This window comes from Equus caballus, chromosome 4 (genome assembly GCF_041296265.1).
Source record: "Equus caballus isolate H_3958 breed thoroughbred chromosome 4, TB-T2T, whole genome shotgun sequence".
NCBI lineage: Eukaryota > Metazoa > Chordata > Mammalia > Perissodactyla > Equidae > Equus > Equus caballus.
In genome coordinates this window covers 53,135,360-53,147,603 of record NC_091687.1, presented here as the reverse complement: position 1 = coordinate 53,147,603, position 12,244 = coordinate 53,135,360, and the positions used below count along the sequence as shown (strand labels likewise).

Sequence of the window (12,244 nt, the reverse complement as noted above, 5' to 3'; positions counted from 1 at the left end):
ATGCAGATTTTTGGGCCAACTCTAGACCTATTGAATCAAAATTTCTGCCAGAAGGTGCCAGTAATATGTTTTCTAAGATTATTATACAACATGTAATATGTAAATGATTATATTATATAAAATATATAAGAAATAGTACATATATGAACAATTGTCCCCAAGTGATTCTTATGAAATTTAAACTTTATTAGCATTAATAATGTCAAATTTATCATTTAGTCTTAAGGCTAAACATTCACCATTGTTTCCTTTTGTAGCTGTATAGGAAAAACAAAGTGGCCACTTGAGACAATTGATAATTAACTTTGCAAGAAGTATTGAGAAAATGAAAGATAATAATCTTGTTGTCATGTGGTGTTTAATTTGAATTATCCACAGAAAGACCTCAGTTCAGAGCATCACCTTTCATATATATAAAAATGAGTTAAAGAGCTTAAGAGACTGTGTACTATTTACATAAGATACACAACAGGAATTAGAATTCATAGGCTGACACAAATGCTGGGCTGGCCCATGGTAGAGCAATAATTTATTTTGTTTGGCTCTGATTTCAACAGCGTTAAAGGGTAAACCATCAAGCTGTTCATTAGCATTTTGAGCAACACCCCAACTAACCCGTAGAAATGCTATTAAAACAGTAAGTGTGGTTGGAGAGGAGAGGAATGACTGGCAGTCCTAATTAAATACTTGAATTAACACTAGAAAAATGAAAGCAACTTGATCTAAAATTCTCTAGTAATAATAAAAAAAGAAAGTGCCCAAGATAAATCTTGGAGGGAACACTGACATGTAGCAAGAAACAAGAAAAAGGTTTTCTGCCTTTCGGGTACAAAGACGTGAGCCACTTCCATTTGATGGGCACTTCTATATGCATTAAAAAGTAAAGACGTGCCAAAATGAGGTTATAAAATTGTGGTATGCATTTAACATAGTTATTTTGTTTTTATTTTTTGGTTTTTTTGCAAGGAAGGTTTGCTCTGAGCTAACATATGTTGCCAGTCGTCCTCCTTTTATTTATTTATTTTTTCGTCATCAAAGCCCCAGTACATGGTAGTATATCCTAGTTGTAAGTCGTTCTAGTTCTTCTATGTGAGCTGTGGCCACAGCAAGGCAACTGGCAACTGACACATGGGTGGTGTGGTTCCATGACCGGGAAATGAACCCGCGCAGTGGAAGTGGTGAGGACACTGAATTTTAACCACCAGGCCATCAGGGTTGGCTCAACAGGGACATGTTTTGAACATTCACAGTACAATACAATACATTTTGTTATAAGATAATTAAAGGGTTTATTAAAAAAAAATCATAGTGCACTGAGGGTCTAGTTATGAGACACAAGTAAAGTTGAATGAAGTGTTTTCTTTCTTTAATCATGTCAGTGTATTTCTAACTATATATAATTTCATTTGGAGATTATAGTCAACTTGTAAATTTGAAGCGCCTTCTGAGCATGAAGCTTTATTGGTTTCCTATTATTGTGGTAACAAACTTTACAATTTCAGTGGCTTAAAGCAATACAACTTTGTTATCTTAGTGTTCTGGATGTCAGAAGCTCGAAAATGGGTTAGCAGGGCTATGTTCTTTTGGAATCTCTAAGAAATCTGGTTCCTTGCCTTATCCAACTTCTAGAAGCTTCCAGAATTCTTTGGCTCATAAGCCTGCATCATTCCGACTCCCACTTCCATCCTCACACTTCTAATTCTGACCTCTCTATTATCACGTTTGTGATAACATTGCGCCCACCGGGATAATCCAGGATACTCTCCCATCTCAAGAGCTGTAACTTAATCACAGCTGGAACGTTCTTTTATAATGTCAGGTAACATATTCACAGGTTCCAGGGATTTAGGACCTGGACATCTTCGGGAGGCTGTTATTTTACCTACCACAGAAGCCCAGACTCCACTTTAAGAACTTCCCTACTCTGCATGCTCTGCATTGTAATACAGTTTGGGCTTATTTTTTCTAAACTCTTCAACTGGAATCTTAGAGTATTTATTACCAATGGGTCACAGAAGATCTCACTTTCCAGGGTATGTACTTTCAAATGCCTGTTGCAGAGAAGATAATCTCATAATGTGGCCACTGTAACTTGGTATAAAGTAACATAGAAACTACATCTTTTACCCAAAGTATGCATAATAGGGAACTAAACATTTATATCTCTATAAAAAGACAGAAAAAAATGTTGCTTCTCCTGCTGTGACATTCAAAAAACTGTCTTTTTTTTCAATACAAGTCTATGTGTTAAACATTGTTAATATACAGTATATAAGCTCTAAGGATTCACAGTGAACAGAAAAAAATTAATATATATGCTCTAAGAACAAAACTAAATCAATAAAATAAGATTCTGGCTAAAATTTGCCAAGTTTACTTATATATAATAATTATATTATAATTACTATAAGAAGACCTTTATTAATATGTTTTTGCTCTAAACTAAGAAAACGCAGAATAGTTTCAACTCCACCGTTAGATTAAAAAGTGAGGTTTAAAGATCAATACTAATAGAAACAACTATTTGATTAGTCTTTCTGCCTCTAGATAGACTCATTTACTCACTTATCCATCCGGTTAGTTGACAGATACTAACCGAATGCACAGTATAGACCAGACACAGGTGTGACAGTGGAGCAACAAAGCCAAGTGTATTACGATGCCTACTTTTCAGCTAAGTCAGTGATCTGACAAACTTCAACTAGAACGAGCTAAATGTTTACAATAAAAGTAGCAAAAGTGAAACAGTGCTTTCAATAATAAGATTAAATAAAAGGAAAGGAGGAGCATAAAATTTATATTTTAATTTTGTATGCTTTAATCTAAACTGGGGAAAATGAGTAAAAGTACTGAATTGGAATATCATAACCTGATATTTTCAGCGCTTAAAAGATCCTATTTTAATGAATCTTATATTAAATATTGATGAGTGAAGATTGATAAATATGAATTAGGAAGTATTTAATTATATTTACCTCCATTATCATTAATTTATTCAATCAGTAGTTCACTCAATAGATATTTATTAAGCTCTGTTATATTCCAGCAGCTGGGTCCACAACCCAAACCAAAAAAGTAAGACTCCTGCTCTCATGGAGTTTACATTCCAAGGAACTAATGCAATATGCTCTGATGCTCCAAATACTTCGCTACACTTTCGTGGTAAACATTGCCCGCAAGGACAGTACTAAATAAGGTCATGATATGCTTCACGCCTGGAATTCTTCAGCCCGGGCTGTACTTCTGTGCAAACGCCTTAAGGCAGCTCTGCCATTAGGTGTGCAATCTTAGGCAAGTGACTTAACATTATAACCTTGTTGCCTCCTCTGCAAAAGAGAAACAGTAATATTTGGGTTCTCCTGGAGATTAAATGACATAACGTGTCCATCGTTCAGCAGTTATTAGTAGTATTGTTTTGGCTCCGCGGTTCCAAAAATGTGCTTGCTCATTCGAGTCACCTGGGGATTTTTAAAAACATTCCAAAGCCCAGGCCACACACCGGACCCATTAGGCCCCAATCTTGGGGCTGGGACATAGGCGTCGGCGCCTTTTGAGCTCCCCAGGTATTTCCAATGTGCAGACAAATTTGGGACCCACGGCAGTGTGGCTTATTGACATTTCCGAATAACATTTGCCCATCCACCTCTCTTCACCAGAGGTGGAAGCAGGAAGCCTCACGAGCTTAATGAAAGGTAGCCGAGGTGCACATGTCTCTGTCCCATCCTGTGACTTGGATCCAAATCGCTTCTAAATCTCCTCAGGGCAGAGGGATGGGAGGGAGTCCTGGCCGCCACTGCCTACGCACAGCTGGGAAGTTTAATGGGACCCTTAGGCGGATAAGCAGGGCTGGGACGCTTCCACCTGCGGCCACTGCTGGCTGGCGGGCGGGAGACGCGAGGAGCCGAGACAGCAGCCCTCCCGGAGCGCGGGGCCCGCCGCAGAGGCCGCACCGCGCCGACAGGGAGGCTCGGCAGCCGGCGCGTCCCCTGGGGACCCGCCCCGGCCGGCGCGCGCCGCTCGGGTGGGCGACCTCTGCGCCCCGGCCCTCGTCCGCCCTCCGCCCAGCGACTCGGCTGAGGGCCGGCGCAGCCGCGGGTCGCCTTCGCCAGGCCGAGCGGGGCCGCCGCCATGGAGCTCGGGCCGCCTGGCGGCGCCGGGCCCGCCGAGCCGGGGCCTCGCTTGCGCGGCTTGCGCGGCGACGACCGGGCGGCCTCGGCCGCCTGGCTGAGCGAGGCCTCGGCCGGGCGCCGCGCTCCGTCCGTGGCGGCCGTGCTGCCGGCGGGGGGCAGCGGGGAGAGGATGGGCGTCCCCACCCCGAAGCAGTTCTGCCCCGTCCTGGAGAGGCCGCTCATCAGCTACACTCTGCAGGCCCTCGAGAGGTAAGGCGGCGGCGGCGCGCCCCGGCCGGCCCCGCTCACGCTCCCGCTCCCGCCCCCGCCCGCCTAGGGGCCGCGCTCCTGCACTGCGGCCGGCGGCTCCCCGGCGCGCGGAGCGGGGTCGGCCCCCGAGTCCTGGACGCGCCCGGCGTCGGCGTGGTGGGGCCAGCCCGGCTCGGGGAGCGGACTCCGGGCAGGGGCTGGGCCTGGGGACGCTCGGTTCCCACTGGGGCCTGTGGGGCCTGATGACGAGAAGCTATTTTAGGAGTCTCTGTGCCTGCCCGCCCCTCTCCCTCTCATTCTCTCTGTTTCTGTGCCTGTGTGGGTGATGAGCTGTCCTTGCACGTCTAATTTCGTGGGCCTTCGTTCACTTTGTCCATTCATTCAGTAGCATTCGCTGAGCACCTCCCGTGAGACTGTGCTGACTGCTAAGTGCCGAAGACGGACCGAGGAGCAGAATCCAAGCCTTTCAATCGTGGAAACAGCTTTAAGGCGGCTAGATTCTGAAATCGAGGCCAATGCGTGCTTTACCTTGTTAGAAAATGGACTGCTTCCTTGGGGAAACGAAGGAGGGAGAGGGAATGAGATAAGGAGGGGAGCGGTAGTGAGGAGCTAAGGAGGTGAAAATGGGGGGATATGTTGTGTTATTTTTGGCACCGAGCAATGTGAGGGAGCTGGGGTGAGGCTGGAGGGATGGGATGCTGGGCGATTACAAAGGTCCACAGACGTGTTGCCAGGGTGTTTCAACTTCTTGAAGCCAGTGGGGAGCTGTGGTAGTAGGTTAAACCTTGGCTTGAAGTGAGCCATCGGCCTTTCAAGAGAGGTGGCATCCTTTAGCCTTTGCGGGACGCTTTAGTGAGGGCGCAGCTAGTGAGGTTCTAGTCTGAGGACGGTAGCGTGTTATCCGGAAAAGAGCCCTCCTCTTTTACACACCCCAGAAGCCAGAGGGCCAAGCTGCTTCGCATATGGTTTACTTTCTGAATATTGTCATTTGGAGACTGGAAGTGTAAAGTGCCATAACCACCCTTGATTCATGTAGTCAGGCCAGTGGTTACATCTGAAACTCATACAAACATTGACAGTTCCAAATTCTTCCTTTCTCGCTTCTGTAGTCTTCCGTTTCTCTGGGTAGTTGCGCGGTGGGGGTGGGCGGTGGGTGGTGTGTGTGGGTTTCCTTGAAACCATTGTATGGATCGTGCACCTACAATATGCTGGTGTCATAGACATTGTGACAACATAGCCCATGTATGCATGGGACACAATGCATCTTGGCCAGCAGGATCTTTGTCTACTTAGTAATTAGCTAAAGGGGACTGTAGTCATTGTAATGTTTCTTTCTTTCCTATGAAAAGACTCCTATATTAATTTGCATTTTTGCGTCTTAACTTCTGAGGCAGCCTGAGATAGGTGGATGCTAAAAAAAAATCTCACTTTTAAAGTAAACTGGTTTGGAAAGGCCTTGTTTATAGGAAATAAGACAGAAGAACACTTTTCTATTTTCTTAATTGATAACGGCAGTCTTAAAATTCTAATAGCAATAGTAACTAATCAAAATTCACTTTGAAACACTTCATGGCTAATTTTTGTTATTATTACAATGTCTGAAGAATTTGTGGAATATGACTATACTTTAGGTATGTCTCAGGAAATCCTTGGAAACCTTGCTGTGCAGGGGTGTACGGTGCTTCTTGACCATTTGCCAAATGAAAGCCATTCTCTTTCTTTTTCTAAAAGATGGCTCCCTGCACTACTGATAGTTTTCCTAGAGCATGATGCTAAGAGGCTGAGGCAATTTCATCCCAAAAGATAAATTATGGAAGTTCAAACAAGGAAAGGAAATAGAAGCACAGAATGTCTTGTAAAATTCTTACTTTTTGCTTTCTGGAGAAATTATGCATGCTTACTAATTAAAGGGGAAGCACAGCTCTGAGTCTCCCAAATAAGAAGGAATTGGATGTCACCATTGTTAACCATCTAGGTTATATTAAGAGGGTATCGGCCCTTCTTGCCCTTTGATAGCTGTGAGTTTGTGATGTCTAGAATTTGACTTCAAAGCTCGTTTTATTTGCCCCTTCTAAGTTAGGACTTTCCTTGCTCAGACTTTTGCCATCTCACTAACAGAGGCCTGAGAAGTTGTGAGTAAACTTTTATTTCTTAGTCATCATTTCTTGACTAAGAAATTAAAGATATTTGTTGAAAAATAACCCTTGTGGGTTGATTTTTTTTCTTTTGGAATTTTGAACTAATATAAAACAAATTATCTGCCTCAAAAATAAACTAATTAGGGCCTAAGAAAGAGCAGGTGGTCACCCATGAAGTTTTGGCCCTAAATTGGGATAGGAAAATGAAAAGACACATGACTAGTCATCCTTTTAGTTAGACAATGCCAGACGTGTGTTTCTTTCCACTCCTTCATTTACCCACCCCAAGGGACTGAAAATTTATAGCCGTGAAAGGGAAAAATGAATGAAACAGGAGGTGGAGCAGATAAAAGATACCAACAAAACTTGAAGAAAGGAGAGAGAGAAGCAGTAACCAATCAGATTCAACAGACCCAAGAAAGCTGAGACATAAGCCTTCAGGTAGAGCAGCTGCGAAGAAGCAAGTTGGTTGAAGTCATAGGATCTTGGAAAGGATCAGGAATTAGAGGCACAGTGTACCTCTGAAGGTGGGGTGGACAGAGCTCAGAAGACAACTGGTGGAAACCTTTAAAAGGAACAGGTAGACTCCCAGATCCCTGTCAGAACACTGGAGGCTTATTCTCTGGCTCAGAACCAGCACAGCCAATGGCCCAGTGAGGTGCTCTATGGTGAGAGAGGAATTAAAAGTAAGACTGCATGTTGGAATTATGAGACCCTTAGTACCTAAGGTAAACTAAAGGAAGCTTGATTTTCGGACATCATGCTACATATTAAATTTAGCACCTGTCCCTCTGTAATTGAGAAGTTGGAGGAGGCATTGAGAGAAAATCTGTTTTGTGAATTGACTGGAACTTGAGATCATTTATTTTTTCCTTCTGTCAAAATTGGGAAAATACACATTTTTTCCAGTTTAGCCAAGTTCTACTTCTGTGCCATTGAAGTTTCTTAGAAAAGTAATTATCATATTAAATGAAATTCAAAAGAATCTCTGAACTCTCACTAATCTGAGATGTGTTGGCTAAAGGCTCTATCCGGATAAATGGAGGCTCAGAGTCTGTATCAAAATCAGGTATATGTGGGTATCTTTATTATAATTAGCCATCATATGTATATACATATAGACATTTATAAGTATATGTATGTGTTTATATATGTATACTATACTTATTAAGATTATACAACTGGTAGTTCAGATCTCTGAATCATGGGTGTAACTAAAAGGATCAAGCATAACAACTAATTTCAAGGTTTTATTAGGAACAAGGGACTTTCAGAAGTTGATTAAAAATGATGTTTTGGGGTCGGCCCAGCAGCATAGAGGTTAAGTTCGCGTACTCTACTTTGGTGGCTCGGGGTTTGTGGGTTTGGATCCCAGGCACGGACCTATACACTGCTCATCAAGCCATGCTGTGGCAGTGTCCCACATATAAAATAGAGGAAGATGGGCACAGATGTTAGCTCAGGTACAATCTTCCTCAAGCAAAAAGAAGATTGGCAACACTTGTTAGCTCAGGCCCAATCTTCCTCACAAAAAAAAAAAAAACAAGAAAAAAACCAGTTTCTTGGAGTTTTTGAAAGTTTTATTTGGCCTTTTAGAGGGAATTGAAATATAAATTTTGGAACTACAGACTATAACATGAAGAGAACTTTGATTTTTTTCACATCTTTCTGACAAGGAACTGAGATCAAGGGTATGAGTCCCTTACATAACTATTGCTTTATGACCTGAGTTTCTAAAAGGAAATGTTGCTCCAAGGAAAATATACGACAGTGGTATTATTGGCAGGGGCATAAAGCTCTGACCGTTAAGTTGTAAAAGCCACTCACTATTGGTGAACTCGTATCGAAATTTTACTGTTTAGAAAGAAATGTATTCTCAGGTCTGAAGTAGGAAGTAAAAATTCCTGCCAGTCATTTCATTTCTGATTTCAAATAGCTAAGGAAAGAAAGTCTCATTAACAGGGATTAGTTAACCTGGAATAGCTAAATAGACTAAAATAACAACTGCAACAAAAGCAAGTTAGGGAGGCAATCTTTGGCCATGCTTATTCAGATTCACGGTGGTGGTGGGCTGGGTGGGGATGGGAATTCTGACAATAGATTTGAACAAGGTCTGGCACAGCCTTCCCCGTAGCTCCTGAGGTTTCTCGAGTTCTGTTAGGGGGAGGATGCTGCTTAAAGTAACTTGTTCCTTGATACAGTTCCTTGCTCATCAAAAACCTTATTATAAGTTGGTCCAAGATATATCTTCTATAGGAAGAAAATGTGCTGTCCCCACTGATAAAAGACATTCCAGACCTTGTGATAGTAATGTATATCATTGTAAGCTAGTATCCTGGCATCCTAATTCATGTTTCAGTCCATTTTTAGTTTGATAATGTGAGTTAGTCTCCTCGAGTCTGATAACTACAGATTAATTTGAAGGAAAAAAAACCATTTTGTCAATTTGTATGTGTTTATGTTATGGAAACCCTGAATTTTGTGATTGAGATTGGGTTGCTTTCTTGTCTTATCATTTGGAAAACCAATGGAAATTCATTTTTAGTAGTATTTTAAGACTCCATGGTGTGTTTTTCAGTGCATTAACTTATGGCTTATTTGATTTTTTTACTTTCTCCTTGTCTTTTATTTTTGTTTTCTTGCATACATAAAAAAATCATTCTCTCCTATATTTCTGAAAAACACTGCAAATTTTGTTTGAACCAGATAGATTAGAAATAAATACATAAATGTTAATCCAAATGAGGAATGTTGATTGCTTGAATTAAGCTGAGGTAGTAGGATTGGAGTAGGGAAGATGGAAGAGAGATTTAGGCGGTAGAATTGACAGGGTTTGGTGATTAATTGGATCAGGAATTCAGCAAGAGAAAGTCATTTAGGATGCTTTTAGTTAAGTGATTGCTCAGCTATATGAATTTGACTTAAAATTTTGTCAACGCCTCATTAATAAAAGAGTCAGACCTGAGTCAAGGGAAGGAAAAGGCCTGTATTTTGTACAGGTCAGATGACTAGGGATTTGTGTTAAGTTTCCAATGGCCCCCATGGGGCTCCTGTAAGACAAGAGATCAGACCAGGACTGGGAGGCTGGGCTTGACAACGGGAAGCCTGCCTGGACCCTAGTAAGGAGACTTGACATTTTGAAGGCAATGAGGAGCCAGCCCCTTCACACCAATTCAATATTTTGCTGCTAAAATATCAGGGTGGGTATGGAGAGATGGAAATCTGTAAATCGTGGCCATAGTACAACCCAGAGGCTTGATTTCCATGAAGGCTGTCATGGCAGTGAGCAGCAGCTGCCACTGTCCCTTGGAGCTAAACTTCTGCAGCCTGGATGAGAGCCCTTAGAGGTGTTAACAGGGCCTGATTTTTCCATCTGTTTTTTCAAAGCATTTGTTTAAATGTTGTATTTGCAACTGATGTTATTAAACTGTGAACAGAGTACTCCTGTAAGTAATATTTACGTTATTCTGGGAGAAAATAACATCTGAGATATTTTGTATCTTCCTCAACATGTCTGTAGATATAATGGAGTTTGAAGTTGGTTTGTATTTGCCTGTGGAACGTGCTGGAAGGAAATACTCAGAACTTGATAAAATCCAGCTATGGGGGGCAGGGAGGTTTGGTGTAGACTTGCCTTCAGCTTAGGAGGTCGACAGATCCATTTATTCAGCAAATATTTGTTCAGTAGGCACTGTGTGAGGTACTTAAGGTCTTTTTCAGTCCCATGATTCTACATTATTAAATTTTAATACTGTAAAAGGCTTTTAATTCTATAACTAGAATGGAATGTGAATAAATCCTTTGAAATACAAACAGTACTTACGAAGGCTTGCAAGTGCTGGGTGTATGATGGGTTGCTGAACAAAATAGCATAAGCCCGTTATCTCTTAAGAGTGGTCTAAAACAGCGTTTTCTGCACTTTTTTTTTATTGTGACTTGTTATAAGAATTACGTTTTGCATTATGAATCAATGAGAAACACATACGTACACCCATACATATTTTAAAGAACATTTCACAAGAACAACCTATCCTTACTATTCGTTGTGCATTCTAATTATTCTCTTCTATTTCTTTTACTCAAAAATGTTAGTCTAAACTTAGTAAATTAGTTTTTTGACATGCTAATGGATCCTGAAATCTGCATTTTGAGAAACACTGGTTTAAATTACGTTTTCTATTTAAAACCTCATACAATTGTTTAAAAAGTCTAAGGCCACAAGTATATCTGTAATTATTTATATCTACTTTTACTGCTTTCTGTTTTATGGAACATAATTATTTCATAGCTATTTTAAAGCATTGCAGTAAAACTGGGATTTTATTGAACAGATGTGTAGATGACTACTCTGTCAAGCAATGTCCCATCATCTTTCTCCCTCTTAGTTATTCTGTATTTTAACATTTAATTCAATGTAACTTTTCATTAAAAAAATAGCAACATGATGCTTAAAGTTGCTTTTAACCTATTTTTCTGGTGGAATGTACCATGAAAAGTAACAAGTAATAGCTTAGGAGACAAACCTTCTAGAATAGTCTTACCCACTGATTTAGTTGGACATGTACTTATAGCTTCTCTAAAAAAAAAAAAGCTTAGTGTGATGTCACATTAGTAAAGAATTGAAATATTACCTTTAATAGTTTTTTTCTGTAAGAGCAGTTTTTATTCCTTAATTGTTTAAGCTTTCTCTTCTCTATTCATTTAACAGATATTTACTGACAGATGGTCTGTGAGGTCAGGAGTTCTGCTAGTCTTTGTTCGTTATTGTATCACCAGTGTCTAGCATAGTGCCTGGCAAATGCTTACTTGCTATTTGTTGAATGACCAAATGAACACATAAATCAAGAATACCTACTTTTGTTTGAACTATAAGAAATTTGACCGTTTTTGACCACAAAAGCAGCAATGTTATACGGTTTAACACTAATAAAGTGCAGGAGACACAGTGATCCAGACATGATCTTTTCCCTCCTGGATTTTATCACCTTTTCCTAAGAGACAGTTAGTGCATTTGCAGAGGTGAATGGTGTGAGCTCCAAAGTCAGCCTGCGGTCCAACCTGGTCCCTTCATTTCCTAGCTGTATGATCGTGGGTAGGTCACTGCTTCTGTGTCCTCTGTAAAAGGGAGATATTAGAGACTTACCTCATAGACTTGATGTGAATGTTAAGTGAGCTATTGTAGGCTCTACACAGTGGATGGCACCTAGCAAAGATTCCATATGTCTAAACTGCTGTTTCTACTAATAATATTACTGAAAGTTTAGTATGCACCAAGCCCTGGGGTGTAGTCTTTGCATTCTATGAGTTGGCAGACTAGGTAGGGTGATAGAAAATGAAATGGTACAGTATGATGCTTGGTAAGATTCTCTAGCAGTAAGAGTACTCTGGAAGCCCAGAGCAGGCATGCCACACCCAGAATGACAGTCAGGGAAAGCTTCCTGGAGGAGGCCATATCCGAACTGAAAGCTGAATAAGTAGGAGTCAGCCAGGAGTGGGTGGGGATGGGGGAGTGATGGGGATGGGGGTTAGTGTCAAGAGGCAAAGGAAGCAGCACAAGCAAAGACCTGGGTGTGAGAGAGAATGTGGTGTTAGTAGAGTAAGAGGGCCATGGAGGAGACGTGTGGTGCAGGGAGAAGTAGGCTGAGGTCAGGGCTTGAAGGGGATGGCCTCAAATTTGCACTTGGGAAAAAACAACTAGAGGCGGTGAGAATGGATTGTGGTGGGATA

The 12,244-nt window shown here is 41.4% G+C and overlaps 1 protein-coding gene across 5 annotated transcripts in view; it reads left to right on the top strand.

The window, feature by feature from the left end:
* Positions 1-3,773: 3,773 nt before the first annotated feature.
* The window catches only part of CRPPA (CDP-L-ribitol pyrophosphorylase A), a 282,773-nt gene continuing 274,302 nt past the window's right edge, over positions 3,774-12,244 (top strand). For all 5 annotated transcript variants that reach the window (XR_002807444.2, XM_023639317.2, XM_023639320.2 and 2 more), the window contains exon 1: positions 3,774-4,379. Coding sequence is in view for 4 of the 5 variants with exons in the window: in XM_023639317.2 (XP_023495085.1) it covers positions 4,129-4,379 (251 nt within the window). In the remaining variant the exon portion in view is untranslated. The remainder of the gene's footprint in view (positions 4,380-12,244) is intronic.